The sequence below is a fragment of the Hyperolius riggenbachi genome, chromosome 7, assembly GCF_040937935.1.
Source record: "Hyperolius riggenbachi isolate aHypRig1 chromosome 7, aHypRig1.pri, whole genome shotgun sequence".
NCBI classification, from domain to species: domain Eukaryota; kingdom Metazoa; phylum Chordata; class Amphibia; order Anura; family Hyperoliidae; genus Hyperolius; species Hyperolius riggenbachi.
The window spans coordinates 384774-411761 of record NC_090652.1 but is presented as its reverse complement, the minus strand read 5'-3'; the positions used below and the strand labels follow the sequence as shown (position 1 = coordinate 411761).

Below are 26988 nucleotides of genomic sequence, written 5' to 3'. Positions count from 1 at the left end.
AGTGATCAGTTACAACGCAGTACTGTGACCAGGCCCATAACATTGTATGGGCAGTGATCAGTTACAGTGCAGTACAATGCTATGGGCCTGGTCACAGTACTGCGCTGTAACTGATCACTGCCCATACAATGCTATGGGACTGGTCACATTTACAGCGCAGTACTGTGAACAGGCCCATAGCATTGTATGGGTAGTGATCAGTTACAGAGCAGTACTGTGACCAGGCCCATAGCATTGTATGGGCAGTGATTAGTTACAACGCAGTACTGTGACCAGGCCCATAGCATTGTACAGACAGTGATCAGTTACAGCGCAGTAGTGTGACCAGGCCCATAGCATTGTATGGGCAGTGATCAGTTACAGCGCAGTACAGTGACCAGGCCCATAGCATTGTATGGGCAGTGATCAGTTACAGCGCAGTACTGTGACCAGGCCCATAGCATTGTATGAGCAGTGATCAGTTACAGCGCAGTACTGTGACCAGGCCCATAGCATTGTATGAGTAGTGATCAGTTACAGTGCTGTACTGTGACCAGGTCCATAGCATTGTATGGGCAGTGATCAGTTACAGTGCAGTACTGTGACCAGGCCCATAGCATTGTATGGGCAGTGATCAGTTACAGCGCAGTACTGTGACCAGGCCCATAGCATTGTATGGGCAGTGATCAGTTACAGCGCAGTACTGTGACCAGGCCCATAGCATTGTATGTGCGGTGATCAGTTACAGAGCAGTACTGTGACCAGGCCCATAGCATTGTACGGGCAGTGATCAGTTACAGCGCAGTACTGTGACCAGGCCCATAGCATTGTATGGGCAGTGATCAGTTACAGCGCAGTACTGTGACCAGGCCCATAGCATTGTATGGGCAGTGATCAGTTACAGCGCAGTACTGTGACCAGGCCCATAGCATTGTATGGGCAGTGATCAGTTACAGCGCAGTACTGTGACCAGGCCCATAGCATTGTATGTGCGGTGATCAGTTACAGAGCAGTACTGTGACCAGGCCCATAGCATTGTACGGGCAGTGATCAGTTACAGCGCAGTACTGTGACCAGGCCCATAGCATTGTATGGGCAGTGATCAGTTACAGTGCAGTACTGTGACCAGGCCCATAGTATTGTATGGGCAGTGATCAGTTACAGCGCAGTACTGTGAACAGGCCCATTGACTTGTATGTGCGGTGATCAGTTACAGAGCAGTACTGTGACCAGGCCCATAGCATTGTATGGGCAGTGATCAGTTACAGCGCAGTACTGTGACCAGGCCCATAGCATTGTATGATCAGTGATCAGTTACAGCCCAGTACTGTGACCAGGCCCATAGCATTGTATGCGCAGTGATCAGTTACAGCACAGTGCTGTGACCAGGCCCATAGCATTGTATGGGCAGTGATCAGTTACAGCGCAGTACTGTGACCAGGCCCATAGAATTGTATGGGCAGTGATCAGTTACAGAGCAGTACTGTGACCAGTCCCATAGCATTGTATGGGCAGTGATCAGTTACAGCTCAGTACTGTGACCAGGCCCATAGACTTGTATGCGCAGTGATCAGTTATAGCACAGTACTGTGACCAGGCCCATAGCATTGTATGGGCAGTGATCAGTTACAGCGCAGTACTGTGACCAGGCCCATAGAATTGTATGGGCAGTGATCAGTTATAGGGCAGTACTGTGACCAGGCCCATAGCATTGTATGATCAGTGATCAGTTACAGCGCAGTACTGTGACCAGGCCCATAGCATTGTATGCGCAGTGATCAGTTACAGCGCAGTACTGTGACCAGGCCCATAGCATTGTATGGGCAGTGATCGGTTGCAGCGCAGTACTGTGACCAGGCCCATAGCATTGTATGATCAGTGATCAGTTACAGCGCAGTACTGTGACCAGGCCCATAGCACTGTATGAGCAGTGATCAGTTACAGAGCAGTACTGTGACCAGGCCCATAGCATTGTATGGGCAGTGATCAGTTACAGCGCAGTACTGTGACCAGGCCCATAGCATTGTACGGGCAGTAATCAGTTACAGCACAGTACTGTGACCAGGCCCATAGCATTGTATGGGCAGTGATCAGTTACAGCGCAGTACTGTGACCAGGCCCATAGCATTGTATGGGCAGTGATCAGTTACAGCGCAGTACTGTGACCAGGCCCATAGCATTGTATGGGCAGTGATCAGTTACAGCGCAGTACTGTGACCAGGCCCATAGCATTGTATGGGCAGTGATCAGTTACAGCGCAGTACTGTGACCAGGCCCATAGCATTGTATGATCAGTGATCAGTTACAGCGCAGTACTGTGACCAGGCCCATAGCATTGTATGATCAGTGATCAGTTACAGCGCAGTACTGTGACCAGGCCCATAGCATTGTATGCGCAGTGATCAGTTACAGCACAGTGCTGTGACCAGGCCCAAAGCATTGTATTGGCAGTGATCAGTTACAGCGCAGTACTGTGACCAGGCCCATAGAATTGTATGGGCAGTGATCAGTTATAGGGCAGTACTGTGACCAGGCCCATAGCATTGTATGGGCAGTGATCAGTTACAGCGCAGTACTGTGACCAGGCCCATAGCATTGTATGCGCAGTGATCAGTTACAGCGCAGTACTGTGACCAGGCCCATAGCATTGTATAGGCAGTGATCAGTTACAGCGCAGTACTGTGACCAGGCCCATAGCATTGTATGGGCAGTGATCAGTTACAGCACAGTACTGTGACCAGTCCCATAGAATTGTATGGGCAGTGATCAGTTATAGGGCAGTACTGTGACCAGGCCCATAGCATTGTATGATCAGTGATCAGTTACAGCTCAGTACTGTGACCAGGCCCATAGACTTGTATGCGCAGTGATCAGTTATAGCACAGTACTGTGACCAGGCCCATAGCATTGTATGGGCAGTGATCAGTTACAGCGCAGTACTGTGACCAGGCCCATAGAATTTTATAGGCAGTGATCAGTTACAGCGCAGTACTGTGACCAGGCCCATAGCATTGTATGGGCAGTGATCAGTTACAGCACAGTACTGTGACCAGTCCCATAGAATTGTATGGGCAGTGATCAGTTATAGGGCAGTACTGTGACCAGGCCCATAGCATTGTATGATCAGTGATCAGTTACAGCTCAGTACTGTGACCAGGCCCATAGACTTGTATGCGCAGTGATCAGTTATAGCACAGTACTGTGACCAGGCCCATAGCATTGTATGGGCAGTGATCAGTTACAGCGCAGTACTGTGACCAGGCCCATAGCATTGTATGAGCAGTGATCAGTTACAGCACAGTACTGTGACCAGGCCCATAGCATTGTATGGGCAGTGATCAGTTACAGCACAGTACTGTGACCAGGCCCATAGCATTGTATGGGCAGTGATCAGTTACAGCGCAGTACTGTGACCAGGCCCATAGCATTGTATGCGCAGTGATCAGTTACAGCGCAGTACTGTGACCAGGCCCATAGCATTGTATGGGCAGTGATCAGTTACAGCGCAGTACTGTGACCAGGCCCATAGCATTGTATGCGCAGTGATCAGTTACAGCGCAGTACTGTGACCAGGCCCATAGCATTGTATGCGCAGTGATCAGTTACAGCGCAGTACAGTGACCAGGCCCATGGAATTGTATGGGCAGCGATCAGTTACAGCCCAGTACTGTGACCAGGCCCATAGCATTGTATGGGCAGTGATCAGTTACAGCGCAGTACTGTGACCAGGCCCATAGGATTGTATGGACAGTGATCAGTTACAGCTCAGTACTGTGACCAGGCCCATAGCATTGTATGGGCAGTGATCAGTTACAGGGCAGTACTGTGACCAGGCCCATAGCATTGTATGGGAAGTGATCAGTTATAGGGCAGTACTGTGACCAGGCCCATAGCATTGTATAGGCAGTGATCAGTTACAGCGCAGTACTGTGACCAGTCCCATAGCATTGTATGGGCAGTGATCAGTTACAGCGCAGTACTGTGACCAGGCCCATAGCATTGTATGGGTAGTGATCAGTTACAGCGCAGTACTGTGACCAGGCCCATAGCATTGTATGTGCAGTGATCAGTTATAGGGCAGTACAGTGACCAGGCCCATAGCATTGTATGGGCAGTGATCAGTTACAGTGCAGTACTGTGACCAGTCCCATAGCATTGTATGGGTAGTGATCAGTTACAGCGCAGTACTGTGACCAGGCCCATAGCATTGTATGTGCAGTGATCAGTTATAGGGCAGTACAGTGACCAGGCCCATAGCATTGTATGTGCAGTGATCAGTTACAGCGCAGTACTGTGACCAGGCCCATAGCATTGTATGTGCAGTGATCAGTTATAGGGCAGTACTGTGACCAGGCCCATAGCATTGTATGGGCAGTGATCAGTTACAGCGCAGTACTGTGACCAGGCCCATAGCATTGTATAGGCAGTGATCAGTTACAGCGCAGTACTGTGACCAGTCCCATAGCATTGTATGGGTAGTGATCAGTTACAGCGCAGTACTGTGACCAGGCCCATAGCATTGTATGGGCAGTGATCAGTTACAGTGCAGTACTGTGACCAGGCCCATAGCATTGTATGGGCAGTGATCAGTTACAGCGCAGTACTGTGACCAGTCCCATAGCATTGTATGGGCAGTGATCAGTTACAGCGCAGTACTGTGACCAGGCCCATAGGATTGTATGGGCAGTGATCAGTTACAGCGCAGTACTGTGACCAGTCCCATACCATTGTATGGGCAGTGATCAGTTACAGCGCGGTACTGTGACCAGGCCCATAGCATTGTATGGGCAGTGATTAGTTACAGCGCAGTTCTGTGACCAGGCCCATAGCATTGTATGGGCAGTGATCAGTTGCAGCGCAGTATTGTGACCGGGCCCATAGCATTGTATGGGCAGTGATCAGTTACAGCGCAGTACTGTGACCAGGCCCATAGCATTGTACAGACAGTGATCAGTTACAGCGCAGTACTGTGACCAGGCCCATAGCATTGTATGGGCAGTAATCAGTTAAAGCGCAGTACTGTGACCAGGCCCATAGTATTGTATGGGCAGTGATCAGTTACAATGCAGTACTGTGAACAGGCACATAGTATTGTATGGGCAGTGATCAGTTACAGTGCAGTACTGTGACCAGGCCCATAGCATTGTATGTGCAGTGATCAGTTACAGTGCAGTACTGTGACCAGGCCTATAGCATTGTATGGGCAGTGATCAGTTACAGTGCAGTACTGTGAACAGACCTATAGAATTGTATGGGCAGTGATCAGTTACAGCGCAGTACTGTGACCAGTCCCATAGCATTGTATGGGCAGTGATCAGTTACAGCGCAGTACTGTGACCAGTCCCATAGCATTGTATGGGTAGTGATCAGTTACAGCGCAGTACTGTGACCAGGCCCATAGCATTGTATGTGCAGTGATCAGTTATAGGGCAGTACTGTGACCAGGCCCATAGCATTGTATAGGCAGTGATCAGTTACAGCGCAGTACTGTGACCAGTCCCATAGCATTGTATGGGTAGTGATCAGTTACAGCGCAGTACTGTGACCAGGCCCATAGCATTGTATGGGCAGTGATCAGTTACAGCACAGTACTGTGACCAGGCCCATAGCATTGTATGGGCAGTGATCAGTTACAGCGCAGTGCTGTGACCAGGCCCATAGCATTGTATTAGCAGTGATCAGTTACAGCGCAGTACTGTGACCAGGCCCATAGCATTGTATGGGCAGTGATCAGTTACAGCACAGTACTGTGACCAGGCCCATAGCATTGTATGGGCAGTGATCAGTTACAGCGCAGTACTGTGACCAGGCTCATAGCACTGTATGGGCGGCGATCAGTTACAGCGCAGTACTGTGACCAGGCCCATAGCATTGTATGGGCAGCGATCAGTTACAGCGCAGTACTGTGACCAGGCCCATAGCATTGTATGGGCAGTGATCAGTTACAGTGCAGTACTGTGACCAGGCCCATAGCATTGTATGGGCAGTGATCAGTTACAGCGCAGTACTGTGACCAGTCCCATAGCATTGTATGGGCAGTGATCAGTTACAGCGCAGTACTGTGACCAGGCCCATAGGATTGTATGGGCAGTGATCAGTTACAGCGCAGTACTGTGACCAGTCCCATACCATTGTATGGGCAGTGATCAGTTACAGCGCAGTACTGTGACCAGGCCCATAGCATTGTATGGGCAGTGATTAGTTACAGCGCAGTTCTGTGACCAGGCCCATAGCATTGTATGGGCAGTGATCAGTTGCAGCGCAGTATTGTGACCGGGCCCATAGCATTGTATGGGCAGTGATCAGTTACAGCGCAGTACTGTGACCAGGCCCATAGCATTGTACAGACAGTGATCAGTTACAGCGCAGTACTGTGACCAGGCCCATAGCATTGTACAGACAGTGATCAGTTACAGTGCAGTACTGTGACCAGGCCCATAGCATTGTATGGGCAGTAATCAGTTAAAGCGCAGTACTGTGACCAGGCCCATAGTATTGTATGGGCAGTGATCAGTTACAATGCAGTACTGTGAACAGGCACATAGTATTGTATGGGCAGTGATCAGTTACAGTGCAGTACTGTGACCAGGCCCATAGCATTGTATGTGCAGTGATCAGTTACAGTGCAGTACTGTGACCAGGCCTATAGCATTGTATGGGCAGTGATCAGTTACAGTGCAGTACTGTGAACAGACCTATAGAATTGTATGGGCAGTGATCAGTTACAGCGCAGTACTGTGACCAGGCCCATAGCATTGTATGGGCAGTGATCAGTTACAGCCCAGTACTGTGAACAGACCTATAGAATTGTATGGGCAGTAATCAGTTACATTGCAGTACTGTGAACAGGTCCATAGCATTGTATGGGCAGTGATCAGTTACAGCGCTGTACTATGACCAGGCCCATAGCATTGTATGTGCAGTGATCAGTTACAGCGCAGTACTGTGACCAGGCCCATAGCATTGTATGGGCAGTGATCAGTTACAGCGCTGTACTGTGACCAGGCCCATAGCATTGTATGGGCAGTGATCAGTTACAGCGCAGTACTGTGACCAGGCTCATAGACTTGTATGGGCAGTGATCAGTTACAGCGCAGTACTGTGACCAGGCCCATAGACTTGTATGGGCAGTGATCAGTTACAGCGCACAACTGTGACCAGGCCCATAGCATTGTATGGCCAGTGATCAGTTACAGTGCAGTACTGTGACCAGGCCCATAGCATTGTATGGGCAGTGATCAGTTACAGTGCAGTACTGTGACCAGGCCCATAGCATTGTATGGGCAGTGATCAGTTACAGCGCAGCACTGTGACCAGGCCCATAGCATTGTATGGGCAGTGATCAGTTACAGTGCAGTACTGTGAACAGGCCCATACCATTGTATGGGCAGTGATCAGTTACAGCGCTGTACTGTGAACAGGCCCATAGCATTGTATGGGCAGTGATCAGCTACAGCGCAGTACTGTGACCAGGCCCATAGCATTGTATGGGCAGTGATCAGTTACAGCGCTGTACTGTGACCAGGCCCATAGCATTGTATGGTCAGTGATCAGTTACAGCGCAGTTCTGTGACCAGGCCCATAGAATTGTATGGGCAGTGATCAGTTACAGTGCAGTACTGTGACCAGGCCCATAGCATTGTATGGGCAGTGATCAGTTACACTGCAGTACTGTGACCAGGCTCATAGCATTGTACGGGCAGTGATCAGTTACAGCGCAGTACTGTGACCAGGCCCATAGCATTGTATGGGCAGTGATCAGTTACAGTGCAGTACTGTGACCAGGCCCATAGCATTGTATGGGCAGTGATCAGTTACAGCGCAGTACTGTGAACAGGCCCATAGAATTGTACGGGCAGTGATCAGTTACAGCGCAGTACTGTGACCAGGCCCATAGCATTGTATGGGCAGTGATCAGTTACAGCGCAGTACTGTGACCAGGCCCATAGCATTGTATAGGCAGTGATCGGTTATAGAGCAGTACTGTGACCAGGCCCATAGCATTGTATGGGTAGTGATCAGTTACAGAGCAGTACTGTGACCAGGCCCATAGCATTGTATGGGCAGTGATCAGTTACAGCGCAGTACTGTGACCAGGCCCATAGCATTGTATGGGCAGTGATCAGTTACAGTGCAGTACTGTGAACAGGCCCATACCATTGTATGGGCAGTGATCAGTTACAGCGCTGTACTGTGAACAGGCCCATAGCATTGTATGGGCAGTGATCAGCTACAGCGCAGTACTGTGACCAGGCCCATAGCATTGTATGGGCAGTGATCAGTTACAGCGCTGTACTGTGACCAGTCCCATAGCATTGTATGGACAGTGATCAGTTACAGCAGAGTACTGTGACCAGGCCCATAGCATTGTATGGGCAGTGATCAGTTACAGCGCTGTACTGTGAACAGGCCCATAGCATTGTATGGGCAGTGATCAGCTACAGCGCAGTACTGTGACCAGGCCCATAGCATTGTATGGGCAGTGATCAGTTATAGCGCAGTACTGTGACCAGGCCCATAGCATTGTATGGTCAGTGATCAGTTACAGCGCAGTTCTGTGACCAGGCCCATAGCATTGTATGGGCAGTGATCAGTTACAGCGCAGTACTGTGACCAGGCCCATAGAATTGTATGGGCAGTGATCAGTTACAGGGCAGTACTGTGACCAGGCCCATAGCATTGTATGGGCAGTGATCAGTTATAGGGCAGTACTGTGACCAGGCCCATAGCATTGTATAGGCAGTGATCAGTTACAGCGCAGTACTGTGACCAGTCCCATAGCATTGTACGGGCAGTGATCAGTTACAGCGCAGTACTGTGACCAGTCCCATAGCATTGTATGGGCAGTGATCAGTTACAGCGCAGTACTGTGACCAGGCCCATAGCATTGTATAGGCAGTGATCAGTTACAGCGCAGTACTGTGACCGGGCCCATAGCATTGTATGGGCAGTGATCAGTTACAGCGCAGTACTGTGACCAGGCCCATAGCATTGTATGGGCAGTGATTAGTTACAGCGCAGTTCTGTGACCAGGCCCATAGCATTGTATGGGCAGTGATCAGTTGCAGCGCAGTATTGTGACCGGGCCCATAGCATTGTATGGGCAGTGATCAGTTACAGCGCAGTACTGTGACCAGGCCCATAGCATTGTACAGACAGTGATCAGTTACAGCGCAGTACTGTGACCAGGCCCATAGCATTGTATGGGCAGTGATCAGTTACAGCGCAGTACTGTGACCAGGCCCATAGTATTGTATGGGCAGTGATCAGTTACAATGCAGTACTGTGAACAGGTACATAGTATTGTATGGGCAGTGATCAGTTACAGTGCAGTACTGTGACCAGGCCCATAGCATTGTATGTGCAGTGATCAGTTACAGTGCAGTACTGTGACCAGGCCCATAGCATTGTATGGGCAGTGATCAGTTACAGTGCAGTACTGTGAACAGACCTATAGAATTGCATGGGCAGTGATCAGTTACAGCGCAGTACTGTGACCAGGCCCATAGCATTGTATGGGCAGTGATCAGTTACAGCGCTGTACTATGACCAGGCCCATAGCATTGTATGGGCAGTGATCAGTTACAGCACAGTACTGTGACCAGGCCCATAGACTTGTATGGGCAGTGATCAGTTACAGCGCAGTACTGTGACCAGGCCCATAGACTTGTATGGGCAGTGATCAGTTACAGCGCACAACTGTGACCAGGCCCATAGCATTGTATGGCCAGTGATCAGTTACAGTGCAGTACTGTGAACAGGCCCATACCATTGTATGGGCAATGATCAGTTACAGCGCTGTACTGTGAACAGGCCCATAGCATTGTATGGGCAGTGATCAGGTACAGCGCAGTACTGTGACCAGGCCCATAGCATTGTATGGGCAGTGATCAGTTACAGCGCTGTATTGTGACCAGGCCCATAGCATTGTATGGTCAGTGATCAGTTACAGCGCAGTTCTGTGACCAGGCCCATAGAATTGTATGGGCAGTGATCAGTTACAGTGCAGTACTGTGACCAGGCCCATAGCATTGTATGGGCAGTGATCAGTTACACTGCAGTACTGTGACCAGGCTCATAGCATTGTACGGGCAGTGATCAGTTACAGCGCAGTACTGTGACCAGGCCCATAGCATTGTATGGGCAGTGATCAGTTACAGTGCAGTACTGTGACCAAGCCCATAGCATTGTATGCACAGTGATCAGTTACAGCGCAGTACTGTGAACAGGCCCATAGAATTGTACGGGCAGTGATCAGTTACAGCGCAGTACTGTGACCAGGCCCATAGCATTGTATGGGCAGTGATCAGTTACAGCGCAGTACTGTGACCAGGCCCATAGCATTGTATAGGCAGTGATCGGTTATAGAGCAGTACTGTGACCAGGCCCATAGCATTGTATGGGTAGTGATCAGTTACAGAGCAGTACTGTGACCAGGCCCATAGCATTGTATGGGCAGTGATCAGTTACAGCGCAGTACTGTGACCAGGCCCATAGCATTGTATGGGCAGTGATCAGTTACAGCGCTGTACTGTGAACAGGCCCATAGCATTGTATGGGCAGTGATCAGCTACAGCGCAGTACTGTGACCAGGCCCATAGCATTGTATGGGCAGTGATCAGTTACAGCGCTGTACTGTGACCAGTCCCATAGCATTGTATGGGCAGTGATCAGTTACAGCAGAGTACTGTGACCAGGCCCATAGCATTGTATGGTCAGTGATCAGTTACAGCGCAGTTCTGTGACCAGGCCCATAGCATTGTATGGGCAGTGATCAGTTACAGCACAGTACTGTGACCAGGCCCATAGCATTGTATGGGCAGTGATCAGTTACAGTGCAGTACTGTGACCAGGCCCATAGCATTGTATGGGCAGTGATCAGTTACAGCGCAGTACTGTGACCAGGCCCATAGCATTGTATGGGCAGTGATCAGTTACAGCGCAGTACTGTGACCAGGCTCATAGCATTGTATGAGCAGTGATCAGTTACAGCACAGTACTGTGACCAGGCTCATAGCATTGTATGGGCAGTGATCAGTTACAGCGCAATACTGTGACCAGGCCCATAGCATTGTATGGGCAGTGATCAGTTACAGCGCAGTACTGTGACCAGGCCCATAGCATTGTATGGGCAGTGATCAGTTACAGCGCAGTACTGTGACCAGGCTCATAGCATTGTATGAGCAGTGATCAGTTACAGCACAGTACTGTGACCAGGCTCATAGCATTGTATGGGCAGTGATCAGTTACAGCGCAATACTGTGACCAGGCCCATAGCATTGTATGGGCAGTGATCAGTTACAGCACAGTACTGTGACCAGACCCATAGCATTGTATGGGCAGTGATCAGTTACAGCGCAGTACTGTGACCAGGTCCATAGCATTGTATGGGCAGTGATCAGTTATAGCGCAGTACTGTGACCAGGCCCATAGCATTGTATGGGCAGTGATCAGTTACAACACAGTACTGTGAACAGGCCCATAGCATTATAGGCAGTGATCAGTTACAGCACAGTACTGTGACCAGGCCCATAGCATTGTATGGGCAGTGATCAGTTACAGCACAGTACTGTGACCAGTCCCATAGCATTGTATGGGCAGTGATCAGTTACAGAGCAGTACTGTGACCAGGCCCATAGCATTGTATGGGCAGTGATCAGTTACAGCGCAGTACTGTGACCAGGCCCATAGCATTGTATGGGCAGTGATCAGTTATAGCGCAGTACTGTGACCAGGCCCATAGCATTGTATGGGCAGTGATCAGTTACAGCGCAGTACTGTGACCAGGCCCATAGCATTGTATGGGCAGTGATCAGTTACAACACAGTACTGTGAACAGGCCCATAGCATTATAGGCAGTGATCAGTTACAGCACAGTACTGTGACCAGGCCCATAGCATTGTATGGGCAGTGATCAGTTACAGAGCGTACTGTGACCAGTCCCATAGCATTGTATGGGCAGTGATCAGTTACAGCGCAGTACTGTGACCAGGCCCATAGCATTGTATGGGCAGTGATCAGTTCCAGCGCAGTACTGTGACCAGGCCCATAGCATTGTATGGGCAGTGATCAGTTACAGCGCAGTACTGTGACCAGGCCCATAGCATTGTATGGGCAGTGATCAGTTCCAGCGCAGTACTGTGACCAGGCCCATAGCATTGTATGAGCAGTGATCAGTTACAGCGCAGTACTGTGACCAGGCCCATAGCATTGTATGGGCAGTGATCAGTTACAGCGCAGTACTGTGACCAGGCCCATAGCATTGTATGGGCAGTGATCAGTTACAGCGCAGTACTGTGACCAGGCCCATAGCATTGTATGGGCAGTGATCAGTTACAGCGCAGTACTGTGACCAGGCCCATAGCATTGTATGGGCAGTGATCAGTTACAGCGCAGTACTGTGACCAGGCCCATAGCATTGTATAGGCAGTGATCGGTTATAGAGCAGTACTGTGACCAGGCCCATAGCATTGTATGGGTAGTGATCAGTTACAGAGCAGTACTGTGACCAGGCCCATAGCATTGTATGGGCAGTGATCAGTTACAGCGCAGTACTGTGACCAGGCCCATAGCATTGTATGGGCAGTGATCAGTTACAGCGCTGTACTATGACCAGGCCCATAGAATTGTATGGGCAGTGATCAGTTGCAGCGCAGTACTGTGACCAGGCCCATAGCATTGTATGGGCAGTGATCAGTTACAGCACAGTACTGTGACCAGGCCCATAGCATTGTATGGGCAGTGATCAGTTACAGCGCAGTACTGTGACCAGGCCCATAGCATTGTATGGGCAGTGATCAGCTACAGCGCAGTACTGTGACCAGGCCCATAGCATTGTATGGGCAGTGATCAATTACAGCGCAGTACTGTGACCAGGTCCATAGCTTTGTGTGGGCAGTGATCAGTTACAGCGCAGTACTGTGACCAGGCCCATAGAATTGTATGGGCAGTGATCAGTTACAGCGCAGTACTGTGACCAGGCCCATAGCATTGTATGGGCAGTGATCAGTTACAGCGCAGTACTGTGACCAGGCCCATAGCATTGTATGGGCAGTGATCAGTTACAGCGCAGTACTGTGACCAGGCCCATAGCATTGTATGGGCAGTGATCAGTTACAGAGCAGTACTGTGACCAGGCCCATAGCATTGTATGGGCAGTGATCAGTTACAGCACAGTACTGTGACCAGTCCCATAGTATTGTATGTGCAGTGATCAGTTACAGCGCAGTACTGTGACCAGGCCCATAGCATTGTATGGGCAGTGATCAGTTACAGAGCAGTACTGTGACCAGGCCCATAGCATTGTATGGGCAGTGATCAGTTACAGCGCAGTACTGTGACCAGGCCCATAGCATTGTATGGGCAGTGATCAGTTACAGCGCAGTACTGTGACCAGGCCCATAGCATTGTATGGGCAGTGATCAGTTACAGCGCAGTACTGTGACCAGGCCTATAGCATTGTATGGGCAGTGATCAGTTACAGCGCAGTACTGTGACCAGGCCCATAGCATTGTACGGGCAGTGATCAGTTACAGCGCAGTACTGTGACCTGGCCCATAGAATTGTATGGGCAGTGATTAGTTACAGCGCAGTACTGTGACCAGGTCCATAGTATTGTATGGGCAGTGATCAGTTACAGCTCAGTACTGTGACCAGGCCCATAGCATTGTATGAGCAGTGATCAGTTACAGCGCAGTACTGTGACCAGGCCCATAGCATTGTATGGGCAGTGATCAGTTACAGCGCAGTACTGTGACCAGGCCCATAGCATTGTATGGGCAGTGATCAGTTACAGCGCAGTACTGTGACCTGGCCCATAGAATTGTATGGGCAGTGATCAGTTACAGCACAGTACTGTGACCAGGTCCATAGCATTATATGGGCAGTGATCAGTTACAGCTCAGTACTGTGACCAGGCCCATAGCATTGTATGGGCAGTGAGCAGTTACAGCGCAGTACTGTGACCAGGCCCATAGAACTGTATGGACAGTAGGGGACATGCAGGATGATTATGCCACACACTGATCCCTGTGACAGTGTTTCCGCAGACGCAGTTCCCGCAGACGCAGTTGCCGCAGCCGTAGTTCCCGCAGCCGTAGTTCCCGCAGACGCAGTTCCCGCAGACGCAGTTCCCGCAGACGCAGTTGCCGCAGCCGTAGTTCCCGCACACGCAGTTCCCGCAGCCGTAGTTCCCGCAGACGCAGTTCCCGCAGCCGTAGTTCCCGCAGACGCAGTTGCCGCAGCCGTAGTTCCCGCACACGCAGTTGCCGCAGCCGCGGTGCGATCTGGGTAATATCGAGCTGCATGGGGCTTATTTTGAGCGATTCAGGTTGAATAAGGCTTCAGAGCTTCTGACATAAAATGGTATCACTGTCCCTTTAAGGCGAGCGGCATGTTGCTGACGCGCGAGTCCTTTCATGTGTCGCTGGCTTTGCATCGTCCTCTGCTGATGCGCCCAGAGCCTGTTCCTCGCTCTCCTCGCAGGGCCATCGTGGGGTTGTCATGGGAACAGGAATGCGTAGCTCTGACACTGAAATATACTTCTCATAGTAGTTCTGCCTCTTACATCTCTCTCCATACACCCTCCAACCTCACCCGCCAATCACCCGCTCTGACCGCAAGATCTGCCCACGTCCCATATAGAAAGGTGAAGAATTATGATCAGGTGATTGGAATAATCAGGACGAGTATTGGGGAGTGTGTGTGTGTGTGTGTGTGTGTGTGTGTGGGGGGGGTCGCACTGTTACCGGAATAACAGACAAATTCCAATGACAAGCAGATACCAATGACAAGCAGACATTACCGACTACAGGCAGATTAGGCCATGACCCATAAATATGTTAGGCCTGAGCTCTCACCACCTGTCAGCTGTTCCTAGGCACTGTCTACAGCAGCACTATAAATCTCAGGTCCAGGCCTTGCTGCATCTACTGTACAAGCCTAACCCTCACCCTATCCTTGCCTGACCATTTGTCGGCCATGTTGTTTCTGCAGCCTGGAGCAGTTGGGGTTTAACACTCTCCTGCAGCTGATGATTGGAGTTCCACTGGAGATGGTCCATGGGCTTCTGCGGATCAGTTTCCTCTATCTGGCCGGGGTGCTGGCAGGTAAGTCTGTATTCCTCTACCCTCTATATTCTGTGATTGTGTTTAACAGAGGAGTCAGGAGGCAGCAGGAAGGGAGGAGGCAACAGGAAGGGAGGAGGCAACAGGAAAATAGGAGGCAACACAAAGGAAGGAGGCAACTGGAAGGGAGGAGGCAACAGGAAGGGAGGAGGCAACAAGAAGGGAGGAGGCAACAGGAAGGGAGGAGGCAACAGGAAGGGAGGAGGCAACAGGAAGGGAGGAGGCAGCAGGAAGGGAGGAGGCAACAGGAAGGGAGGAGGCAACAGGAAGGTAGGAGGAAACAGGAAGGGAGGAGGAAACAGGAAGGGAGGAGGCAACAGGAAGGGAGGAGGCAACAGGAAGGGAGGAGGAAACAGGAAGGTAGGAGGAAACAGGAAGGGAGGAGGAAACAGGAAGGGAGGAGGCAACAGGAAGGGAGGAGGCAACAGGAAGGGAGGAGAAAACGGGAAGGTAGGAGGAAACAGGAAGGGAGGAGGCAACAGGAAGGGAGGAGGAAACAGGAAGGGAGGAGGCAACAGGAAGGGAGGAGGCAACAGGAAGGGAGGAGGCAGCAGGAAGGGAGGAGGCAGCAGGAAGGGAGGAGGAAACAGGAAGGGAGGAGGAAACAGGAAGGGAGGAGGAAACAGGAAGGAAGAAGGAAACAGGAAGGAAGAAGGAAACAGGAAGGGAGGAGGAAACAGGAAGGTAGGAGGAAACAGGAAGGGAGGAGGCAACAGGAAGGGAGGAGGCAACAGGAAAGGAAGGCGGCAACAGGAAGGAGGGAGGCAACAGGAAAGGAAGGCAGCAACAGGAAGGGAGGAGGCAGCAGAAAGGGAGGAGGCAACAGGAAAGCAATGATGCAACAGGAAAGCAAGGAGGCAACAGGAAAGCAAAGAGGCAGCAGGAAGGGAGGAGGCAGCAGGAAAGGAGCGGGCAACAGGAAGGGAGGAGGCAACAGGAAGGAAGGAGGCAACAGGAAGGGAGGAGTTACTCCAACAGCTGGCAGCCAAATTGCCTCTTACCCCCAAGTCCACAGCGGCCTGCAGGGGGAATAGTAAGTAATGCTGCCAGGAAATTAGCAATAGCAGGGTGAGCCATTGTTTGGCTCCACCCTGTGCCCACATCTTCCGGGGCCCTTTTCACATGTGTGCACCAAAAGATCTCCACCCTCAGTAACATGTATAGAGTATAATGCAAACATACATGTAAATGACCAAATACATGATCACCACCAGTCTGACCACAGATATGCAATGGCTGCTGGCCCTGGAGGGATAAGTCCCCATCAGCCAACCACCAACCAATACATCTTCATCAGGATCTAGAGGGAGAAAACAGAGAAGCCAAGTGATATTAGATCCAGGAAACATTTGAGGCGGTAACTGCGTGCGATATCGCGAAGACCGACAAACACGATGGACCCCCGGCCTCTGTAACCCCCAAATGTCAATGTGCCCCCCTTCCCCCCCGGGGCAAATCTCACCTGTCCGGCTGCGGTGACTCCCGGCCCTCCCCCCATCCCAGTGTCCGGCTGCGGTGGCTCCCAGTCCTCCCCACCCCTGGTGTCCAGCTACTGCGACTCCCGGTCTCATCTGCTGCCAGGCGTCTGTGACGTCACAATAGGTGATGGCAGCACTCTGGGGAGATGATCGAGGAGACTGGCAGTCACAGCAGCTCGGCAGCTGACAATGCGTGGGCACACATATAAATTTGAGGGGGGGGGGGGGGGGGGACAGTGGCGGAAGCAGCGATGTGAGGCCAATTCCCATGAGATCTCATGCTGAAATGGATTGGGAATCAGCCTGTGGTGTATGGGCAGCCGGCAGATCTCGCTCTAATCAGATTCGATTAGAGAGAGATCTGTCTCCTGGCCAATCTGCCCATCATTGATAGATGTACTGTATGTGTACCTTTAGATTGTAGTAGATGCATTAGATTGTGGGAGGGGCATTAGATCGTGGGGAGGCATTAGATCAGGGGTCTCAAACTCGCGGCCCGCAGGCCATTTGCGGCCCTCGATACAATATTTTGTGGCCCTCGCTGGCAAAAGCTTCCTTATAGTTCGCTTCAGTGCTCCCAAGTAATCCACCGCATCCCCGCCGCTAAACGAGGGCTGCAGAGCCCCCAAATCGCCCGGGGGGCAATCCGCCAGCATTTCCTGGAAGGGGCAGAGCTTTCAGCTTCAGCTCTGCCCCTCCTGACGTCAATCGCCGCACGGATTGCCGCCTCTCCCCACCCCTCTCTGTGAAGGAAGAGTGAGAAGGGTGCGCAGAGGCGGCGATGCAACGCGATTGTGAAATCCCTTTTGCGGCCCAGCCTCATCCTGACTTTGCCTCCTGCGGCCCCCCAGGTAAATTGAGTTTGAGACCCCTGCATTAGATCGTGGGGAGGCATTAGATTTTGGGAGGGGAATTAGATTTTGGGAGGGGAATTAGATTATGGGAGGGGCATTAGATTTTGGGAGGGGCATTCCATTATGAGAGGGGCATTAGATTGTGCTGATAGATAGAAGTGCTGTGATTGGTTGTAGGTACTCTGTACAGCAATGCAGTATATAGCTTTATAGAAAGAATAAGACACATGTATAGTGGATGTAGCGGGGAAAAGGTAATAGCAGGTGCAGAAGAGATATTTTCTGTTGCAGCACTGTATTCTGGTTCTTTTGGGAATGTTCCTCAGGGGAGGGGCCTGTAAGGGAACACTGATAGGTTACACTTCTCATAGTATTGTGCAGTCTAGTAGTATTATGTGGTCACACAGCACCGTATTCCTGGTTCTTGTGAGAATGTTCCTCAGGGGAGGGGCCTGTAAGGGAACACTGATAGGTTACACTTCTCATAGTATTGTGCAGTCTAGTAGTATTGTGTGGTCACACAGCACTGTATTCCTGGTTCTTGTGGGAATGTTCCTCAGGGGAGGGGCCTGTAAGGGAACACTGATAGGTTACACTTCTCATAGTATTGTGCAGTCTAGTAGTATTGTGTGGTCACACAGCACTGTATTCCTGGTTCTTGTGGGAATGTTCCTCAAGGGAGGGGCCTGTAAGGGAACACTGATAGGGTGCACTTCTCATAGTATTGTGCAGTCTAGTAGTATTGTGTGGTCACACAGCACCGTATTCCTGGTTCTTGTGGGAATGTTCCTCAGGGGAGGGGCCTGTAAGGGAACACTGATAGGTTACACTTCTCATAGTATTGTGCAGTCTAGTAGTATTGTGTGGTCACACAGCACCGTATTCCTGGTTCTTGTGGGAATGTTCCTCAGGGGAGGGGCCTGTAAGGGAACACTGATAGGTTACACTTCTCATAGTATTGTGCAGTCTAGTAGTATTGTGTGGTCACACAGCACTGTATTCCTGGTTCTTGTGGGAATGTTCCTCAGGGGAGGGGCCTGTAAGGGAACACTGATAGGTTACACTTCTCATAGTATTGTGCAGTCTAGTAGTATTGTGTGGTCACACAGCACTGTATTCCTGGTTCTTGTGGGAATGTTCCTCAAGGGAGGGGCCTGTAAGGGAACACTGATAGGGTGCACTTCTCATAGTATTGTGCAGTCTAGTAGTATTGTGTGGTCACACAGCACCGTATTCCTGGTTCTTGTGGGAATGTTCCTCAGGGGAGGGGCCTGTAAGGGAACACTGATAGGGTGCACTTCTCATAGTATTGTGCAGTCTAGTAGTATTGTGTGGTCACACAGCACCGTATTCCTGGTTCTTGTGAGAATGTTCCTCAGGGGAGGGGCCTATAAGGGAGCACTGATAGGTTACACTTCTCATAGTATTGTGCAGTCTAGTAGTATTGTGTGGTCACACAGCACCGTATTCCTGGTTCTTGTGAGAATGTTCCTCAGGGGAGGGGCCTGTAAGGGAACACTGATAGGGTACACTTCTCATAGTATTGTGCAGTCTAGTAGTATTGTGTGGTCACACAGCACCGTATTCCTGGTTCTTGTGGGAATGTTCCTCAGGGGAGGGGCCTGTAAGGGAACACTGATAGGGTGCACTTCTCATAGTATTGTGCAGTCTAGTAGTATTGTGTGGTCACACAGCACCGTATTCCTGGTTCTTGTGAGAATGTTCCTCAGGGGAGGGGCCTATAAGGGAGCACTGATAGGTTACACTTCTCATAGTATTGTGCAGTCTAGTAGTATTGTGTGGTCACACAGCACCGTATTCCTGGTTCTTGTGAGAATGTTCCTCAGGGGAGGGGCCTGTAAGGGAACACTAATAGGTTACACTTCTCATAGTATTGTGCAGTCTAGTAGTATTGTGTGGTCACACAGCACCGTATTCCTGGTTCTTGTGGGAATGTTCCTCAGAGGAGGGGCCTGTAAGGGAACACTGATAGGTTACACTTCTCATAGTATTGTGCAGTCTAGTAGTATTGTGTGGTCACACAGCACCGTATTCCTGGTTCTTGTGGGAATGTTCCTCAGGGGAGGGGCCTGTAAGGGAACACTGATAGGGTGCACTTCTCATAGTATTGTGCAGTCTAGTAGTATTGTGTGGTCACACAGCACCGTATTCCTGGTTCTTGTGAGAATGTTCCTCAGGGGAGGGGCCTATAAGGGAGCACTGATAGGTTACACTTCTCATAGTATTGTGCAGTCTAGTAGTATTGTGTGGTCACACAGCACCGTATTCCTGGTTCTTGTGGGAATGTTCCTCAGGGGAGGGGCCTGTAAGGGAACACTAATAGGTTACACTTCTCATAGTATTGTGCAGTCTAGTAGTATTGTGTGGTCACACAGCACCGTATTCCTGGTTCTTGTGGGAATGTTCCTCAGAGGAGGGGCCTGTAAGGGAACACTGATAGGGTACACTTCTCATAGTATTGTGCAGTCTAGTAGTATTGTGTGGTCACACTGCACTGTATTCCTGGTTCTTGTGGGAAGATTCCTCGGGGGGGGGGGGGGGGGGGGGGCCTGTAAGGGAACACTGATAGGTTACACTTCTCATAGTATTGTGCAGTCTAGTAGTATTGTGTGGTCACACAGCACCGTATTCCTGGTTCTTGTGGGAATGTTCCTCAGAGGAGGGGCCTGTAAGGGAACACTGATAGGTTACACTTCTCATAGTATTGTGCAGTCTAGTAGTATTGTGTGGTCACACAGCACCGTATTCCTGGTTCTTGTGGGAATGTTCCTCAGGGGAGGGGCCTGTAAGGGAACACTGATAGGTTACACTTCTCATAGTATTGTGCAGTCTAGTAGTATTGTGTGGTCACACAGCACTGTATTCCTGGTTCTTGTGGGAATGTTCCTCAGGGGAGGGGCCTGTAAGGGAACACTGATAGGGTACACTTCTCATAGTATTGTGCAGTCTAGTAGTATTGTGTGGTCACACTGCACTGTATTCCTGGTTCTTGTGGGAAGATTCCTCGGGGGAGGGGCCTGTAAGGGAACACTGATAGGTTAGACTTCTCATAGTATTGTGCGGTCTAGTAGTATTGTGTGGTCACACAGCACTGTATTCCTGGTTACTGGGATAACATTCTTCTGGGGAGGGGCCTATAAGAGGACAATGATAGATTACACTTCTCATAGTATTGTGCAGTCTAGTTGTATTGTGTGGTCACACTGCACTGTATTCCTGGTTCTTGTGGGAAGATTCCTCGGGGGAGGGGCCTGTAAGGGAACACTGATAGGTTAGACTTCTCATAGTATTGTGCAGTCTAGTTGTATTGTGTGGTCACACAGCACCGTATTCCTGGTTCTTGTGGGAATGTTCCTTAGGGAAGGGGCCTGTAGGGTGGTAAAAGGAACACTGTATTGTGCAGTCTGGTAGTATTGTGTGGTCACACAGCATGTATTCCTGGCTGTTGTTGGGAACGTTCCTCAGAGGAGGGGCCTGTAGGTGGTAAAGAGGACACTGATAGGTTACATTACACTTCTCATAGTATTGTGCAGTCTGGTAGTATTATGTGGTCACACATAGTTACATAGTTATTTTGGTTGAAAAAAGACATACGTCCATCGAGTTCAACCAGTACAAAGTACAACACCAGCCTGCTCCCTCACATATCCCTGCTGATCCAGAGGAAGGCACAACACCAACCTGCACCCTCACATATCACTGCTGATCCAGAGGAAGGCACAACACCAGCCTGCTCCCTCACATATCCCTGTTTGATCCAGAGGAAGGCGAAAAAAACCTTACAAGGCATGGTCCAATTAGCCCCAAAAGGGAAAAATTCCCTGCAAAAATAGCAACATTACTCACTACTGCATCTACTAGGTCATTAATAAATAAATTGAAGAGCACTGGACCCAGAACAGACCCCTGTGGGACCCCACTGCTAACAGTCTCCCATTTTGAGTACGATCCATTGACCACAACTCTTTGTTTTCTGTCCATTAGCCAGTTCCCTATCCAAGCACACAGACTCTTCCCCAGTCCTTGCATCCTCAACTTTTGCACCAGACTTCTGTGGGGAACAGTGTCGAAGGCCTTTGCAAAGTCCAAGTATATCACATCTACAGCATTCCCAATATCCATATTAGCATTCACTACCTCATAAAAGCTGAGCATGTTAGTCAAACAGGACCTGTCTTTAGTAAACCCATGTTGATGCTGAGAAATAAGATTATTTTCTACTATGAAGTCATGTATAGTATCTCTTAGTAACCCCTCAAATAGTTTGCATACAACTGATGTTAAGCTTACAGGTCTATAATTTCCTGGATCTGATTTTTTGCCCTTCTTAACCACTTAAGGACCATGCTAATTTGCTGATATCGGTGCTGCGTGGGCTCTCCAGCCCGCAGCACAGATCAGTATTATGCCAGGGTGATCAGACTTCCCCCCTTTTTTCCCCACTAGGGGGATGTCCTGCTGGGGGGGGGGGTCTGATCACCGCCGGCTCTCTGCGCTTTGCGGGGGGGGCTCTTCAAAGCCCCCCTCCGCAGCGATTTCTGCCCTCTCTGCCCATACCTGCTTTTCCCGCAGGCTATGGGCACGCAGGTTGGATATCCGGATAGGATAGGCTTTAGCCTATCAGATGCCGGCGATCCCCGGCCAATCAGAGGCCGGGGATCGCCGATCTCCGTCACGGCGCTGCTGCGCAGCAGCGCCGTATTGATGTAAACAGCTGGGATTTCTTCAATGCAAAACCACAAATGACCAGGCGCCGCCTATGGGCGTTAGCTGGTCGTTAAGTGGTAAAATAATGGGAAAACGTGGGCTGTACGCCAATCCACTGGGACTCTGCCAGTTGCAAGAGAGTCACAAAAGATAAGATAAAGGGGTTTATCTATAACTGAACTTAATTCCCTTAGGACCCGAGGATGCATGCCATCTGGGCCAGGTGCCTTGTCTATTTTTAATTTATTTAGTCTTGCCTTCACTTCTTCCTGCGTTAAGTATTTAATATTACAGTTAGAAGATTGAGACTCTTCCGCCTCTGTAGTTTGCAACAGTGCTGTTTCCTTTGTGAAGACAGAAGCAAAGAAGGCATTTAATAACTCTGCCTTACCTTTGTCATCCACCATTGAGTTCCCACCCTCATCCTTTAGGAGTCCTATACAGTCAACCTTTCTTTTTTAGAGTTAATGTACTTGTAAAACTTTTTTGGGTTAGATTTGATATCCCTAGCGATTTGATTTTCAGCTTCAATCTTTGCCAGACTAATTTCTTTTTTACAATTTTTATTGCACTCCTTATAATTGCTTAGTGCAGCCTCAGTCCCCTCCTGTTTTAGGACCTTATAGGCATTCTTTTTCCTCTTCATTTTATCCCTAACCTTTCTATTCATCCATAGAGGCCTTTTTTTATTCCTAGATATTTTGTTTCCATATGGGATATACATACTACAGTATTGATTGAGTATAAGTTTAAAAGCTTGCCATTTCCCTTCAGTGTCCTCCCCTTGTAGTACATTATCCCAGTTCACCAAACTTAGTGCCTGCCTAATTTGATTGAACTTTGCTTTTCTAAAATTCATAGTTTTAGTGGTCCCGCTGCCCCGTGGCCTATCAGTCACCAGATCAAACGTTATCATGTTGTGATCACTATTTCCCAAATGTTCTTGAACCTGCACATTTGATACATTATCTGGTCTATTAGAAATGATCAGATCCAGTAACGCATTCCCCCTAGTTGGTTCCGTTACCATTTGAGTCAAGTAATTGTCCTGTAGTGCTGCCAGAAATCTGCTGCTTTTACCAGAATGGGTAGCCTCAATACTCCAGTCAATGTCTGGAAAGTTGAAGTCGCCCATAATTATGACCTCATTTTTACTTGCAGCTTTTTCAATCTGCTGTAGTAATCGCAGTTCTTCAGCTTCATTAATAAGAGGTGGCCTGTAGCATACCCCAATAAGCAATTGGCAACTTTTATTTCCACCCTGAATATTTACCCAAACGGACTCCACATCTTCGCAATCTTCCTCCATCTCATCGTTGAGGATAGCTGTAAAAGAATTCTTAACAAAGAGACAAACCCCTCCACCTTTTTTCCCTGTTCTATCCCTCCTAAACACATTGTATCCTTTTAAATTAGCTATCCAGTCATGGCTTTCATCCATCCATGTCTCGGTTATTCCCACAATGTCATAGCCTTTGTCATTCAGAATGAACTCTAATTCGTCTATTTTATTTGCAAGGCTCCGAGCATTGGTTACCATGCACTTTATATTTTTACCACCACATTTACCAATTTTGTTTACATGAAATGGGCTACTTGAAGTTTTACCAACCTCCTTAATCTTTACACTGTCCCCACCCCCCTCTCCACCCCCCATAATGTTAGGCTCCCACTGTCTTTTTACCTTATCTTGTCTACGTATTGAGACTTTATCCTCCCGCCTCCCCCCAGGTCCTAGTTTAGAATCTCCTCCAACCGTTTAGTCATCTTCTCCCCCAATGCAGCTGCACCCTCCCTATTAAGGTGCAGCCCATCCCTGCTGTAGAACCTGTAGCCGACTGCAAAGTCTGCCCAGTTCTCCAGGAACCCAAACCCTTCCTTCCTACACCAATTTCTCAGCCACTTATTTAACTCCCTAAGCTCCCTCTGTCTCTCAGATGTAGCACGTGGCACTGGCAGTATTTCAGAGAACACCACCTTGGAGGTCCTTGCTTTAAGTTTATCTCCAAGTACCTGAAAATCATTTTTCAGGTACACAAGAACCAGGAATATGACAGCATCATATTCCTGGTTCTTGTGGGAACGTTCCTCAGGGGAGGGGCCTGTAGGTGGTAAAGTGGACACTGATAGGTTACATTACACTTCTCATAGTATTGTGCAGAGTCCGGTAGTATTATGTGGTCACACAGCACCGTATTCCTGGCTGTTGTTGGGAACTTTCCTCAGGGGAGGGGCCTGTAGGTGGTAAAGTGGACACTGATAGGTTACATTACTCTTCTCATAGTATTGTGCAGTCTGGTAGCATTATGTGGTCACACAGCATCATATTACTGGTTCTTGTGGGAACGTTCCTCAGGGGAGGGACCTGTAAGAGAACAATGATAGGTTACATGTCTTATAGTATTGTGCAGTCTGGTAGTATTGTGTGGTCATACAGCACCGTATTCCTGGTTATTGTGGGAATGTTCCTCAGGGGAGGGGCCTGTAGGGGGTCAAGTGGACACTGATAGGTAACACTTCTCATAGTATTGTGCAGTCTGGTATTATTATGTGGTCACACAGCACAGTATTTCTGGCTGTTGTTGGGAACGTTCCTCAGGGGAGGGGCCTGTAGCTGGTAAAGTGGACACTGATAGGTTACACTACTCATAGTATTGTGCAGTCCGGTAGTATTGTGTGGTCACACAGCACTGTATTCCTAGCTGTTGTTTGGAATGTTCCTCAGGGGAGGGGCCTGTAGGGGGCAGCACGGTGGCGTAGTGGTTAGCTCTCTCGCCTTGCAGCGCTGGGTCCATGGTTCGAATCCCAGCCAGGGCACTATCTGCAAAGAGTTTGTATGTTCTCTCCGTGTCTGTGTGGGTTTCCTCCGGGCATTCCTGTTTCCGCCCACATTCCAAAAACATACGGATAAGTTAATTGGCTTCCCCTAAAAAATTGGCCCTAGACTACAGTACTTACACTACATAATAGACATATGGCAATGGTAGGGATTAGATTGGAAGCTCCTTTGAGGGACAGTTAGTGACAAGATATATATATATACACTGTACAGCGCTGCGTAATATGTCGGCGCTATATAAATACTAAAAATAATAATAATAATAATTGGGGGTACACTTCTCATATTATTGTGCAGTCTGGTAGTATTGTGTGGTCACACAGGGGAGGGGCCTGTAGGGGGTACACTTCTCATAGCATTGTGCAGTCTGGAAGTATTATGTGGTCACACAGCACCGTATTCCTGGCTGTAGTTGGGAATGTTCCTCAGGGGAGGGGCCTGTAGGTGGTAAAGTGGACACTGATAGGTTACACTACTCATAGTATTGTGCAGTCTGGTAGTATCATGTGGTCACACAGCACTGTATTCCTGGCTGTAGTTGGGAATGTTCCTCAGGGGAGGGGCCTGTAGGTGGTAAAGTGGACACTGATAGGTTACACTACTCATAGTATTGTGCAGTCTGGTAGTATCATGTGGTCACACAGCACTGTATTCCTGGCTGTAGTTGGGAATGTTCCTCAGGGGAGGGGCCTGTAGGTGGTAAAGTGGACACTGATAGGTTACACTACTCATAGTATTGTGCAGTCCGGTAGTATTATGTGGTCACACTTTATAGTTACATAAAATCTCCCGGCTGATCCTTTGTGATCTGCTGAAATGCGAGACTGACCCAACCTGTTGTTAATCGGTTTTATTTCTGTATTATTGCACATTTCTGCAGTATAGTCTTTGCCTATAAGTCAGTAAAAGTAACCTTTTGCCAATGTTGGGGCTCTAGTGGCCTCGTCAGTCAGGCTTGTATTCCCAGTCCAGTATATAACTCCTGATCTGTCATCTCTTTCTTTCCCAGGGTCCCTTGCGGTTTCCGTCACAGACATGCGAGCCCCTCTAGTGGGGGGCTCTGGTGGGGTGTACGCCCTTTGCTCCGCCCACCTCGCTAATGTTGTAATGGTAAGTGCTGAAGTAGTAGTATAGACACCTGCCTGCTGGCATCCTGCTTTGTGCATGGCACAACTGCACCACTACACAGGCTAGCACGATTGTTATGCTGGCTGCACTCAGCAGTTTCTCAATATCCAATATGATTGGCTCAGAAGCTCACAATATTGTGGAGATTCCATTGTAAGTGAAACATTTCCAGCCGGTTTGCACATTGGATCACACAGAAGTAAATGTCATTACAGTGGAGCTGAACTCTTGCACAGGACAAAAGGAAAACGTACAGAAATACACCCTGTATGAGATGCAGAGTGACTGAGAGCCATCTGTGTGAGCCCTCGGTGACATGAGCGGAGGTGACAGGGTGACATGTGAGCCCTCGCTGACATGTGCGGAGGTGACAGGGTGACATGTGAGCCCTCGGTGACATGAGCGGAGGTGACAGGGTGACATGTGAGCCCTCGGTGACATGAGCGGAGGTGACATGAGCGGAGGTGACATAAGCGGAGGTGACAGGGTGACAGGTGAGCCCTCGGTGACATGAGCGGAGATGACAGGGTGGCATGTGAGCCCTCGGTGACATGTGAGGAGGTGACAGGGTGACATGTGAGCCCTCGGTGACATGAGCGGAGGTGACAGGGTGACATGTGAGCCCTCGGTGACATGAGCGGAGGTGACAGGGTGACATGTGAGCACTCGGTGACATGTGCGGAGGTGACAGGGTGACATGTGAGCCCTCGGTGACATGAGCGGAGGTGACAGGGTGACATGTGAGCCCTCGGTGACATGAGCGGAGGTGACAGGGTGACATGTGAGCCCTCGGTGACATGAGCGGAGGTGACAGGGTGACATGTGAGCACTCGGTGACATGTGCGGAGGTGACAGGG

The 26988-nt window shown here is 49.6% G+C and overlaps 1 protein-coding gene across 1 annotated transcript in view; it reads left to right on the top strand.

Moving 5' to 3' along the window:
• RHBDL1 (rhomboid like 1) overlaps positions 1-26988 on the top strand; it is a 217438-nt gene that overhangs the window by 111328 nt on the left and 79122 nt on the right. The window contains exons 5-6 of the mRNA XM_068243462.1: positions 14974-15086; positions 26013-26113. Coding sequence (XP_068099563.1) covers positions 14974-15086; positions 26013-26113 — 214 coding nt within the window. The remainder of the gene's footprint in view (positions 1-14973; positions 15087-26012; positions 26114-26988) is intronic.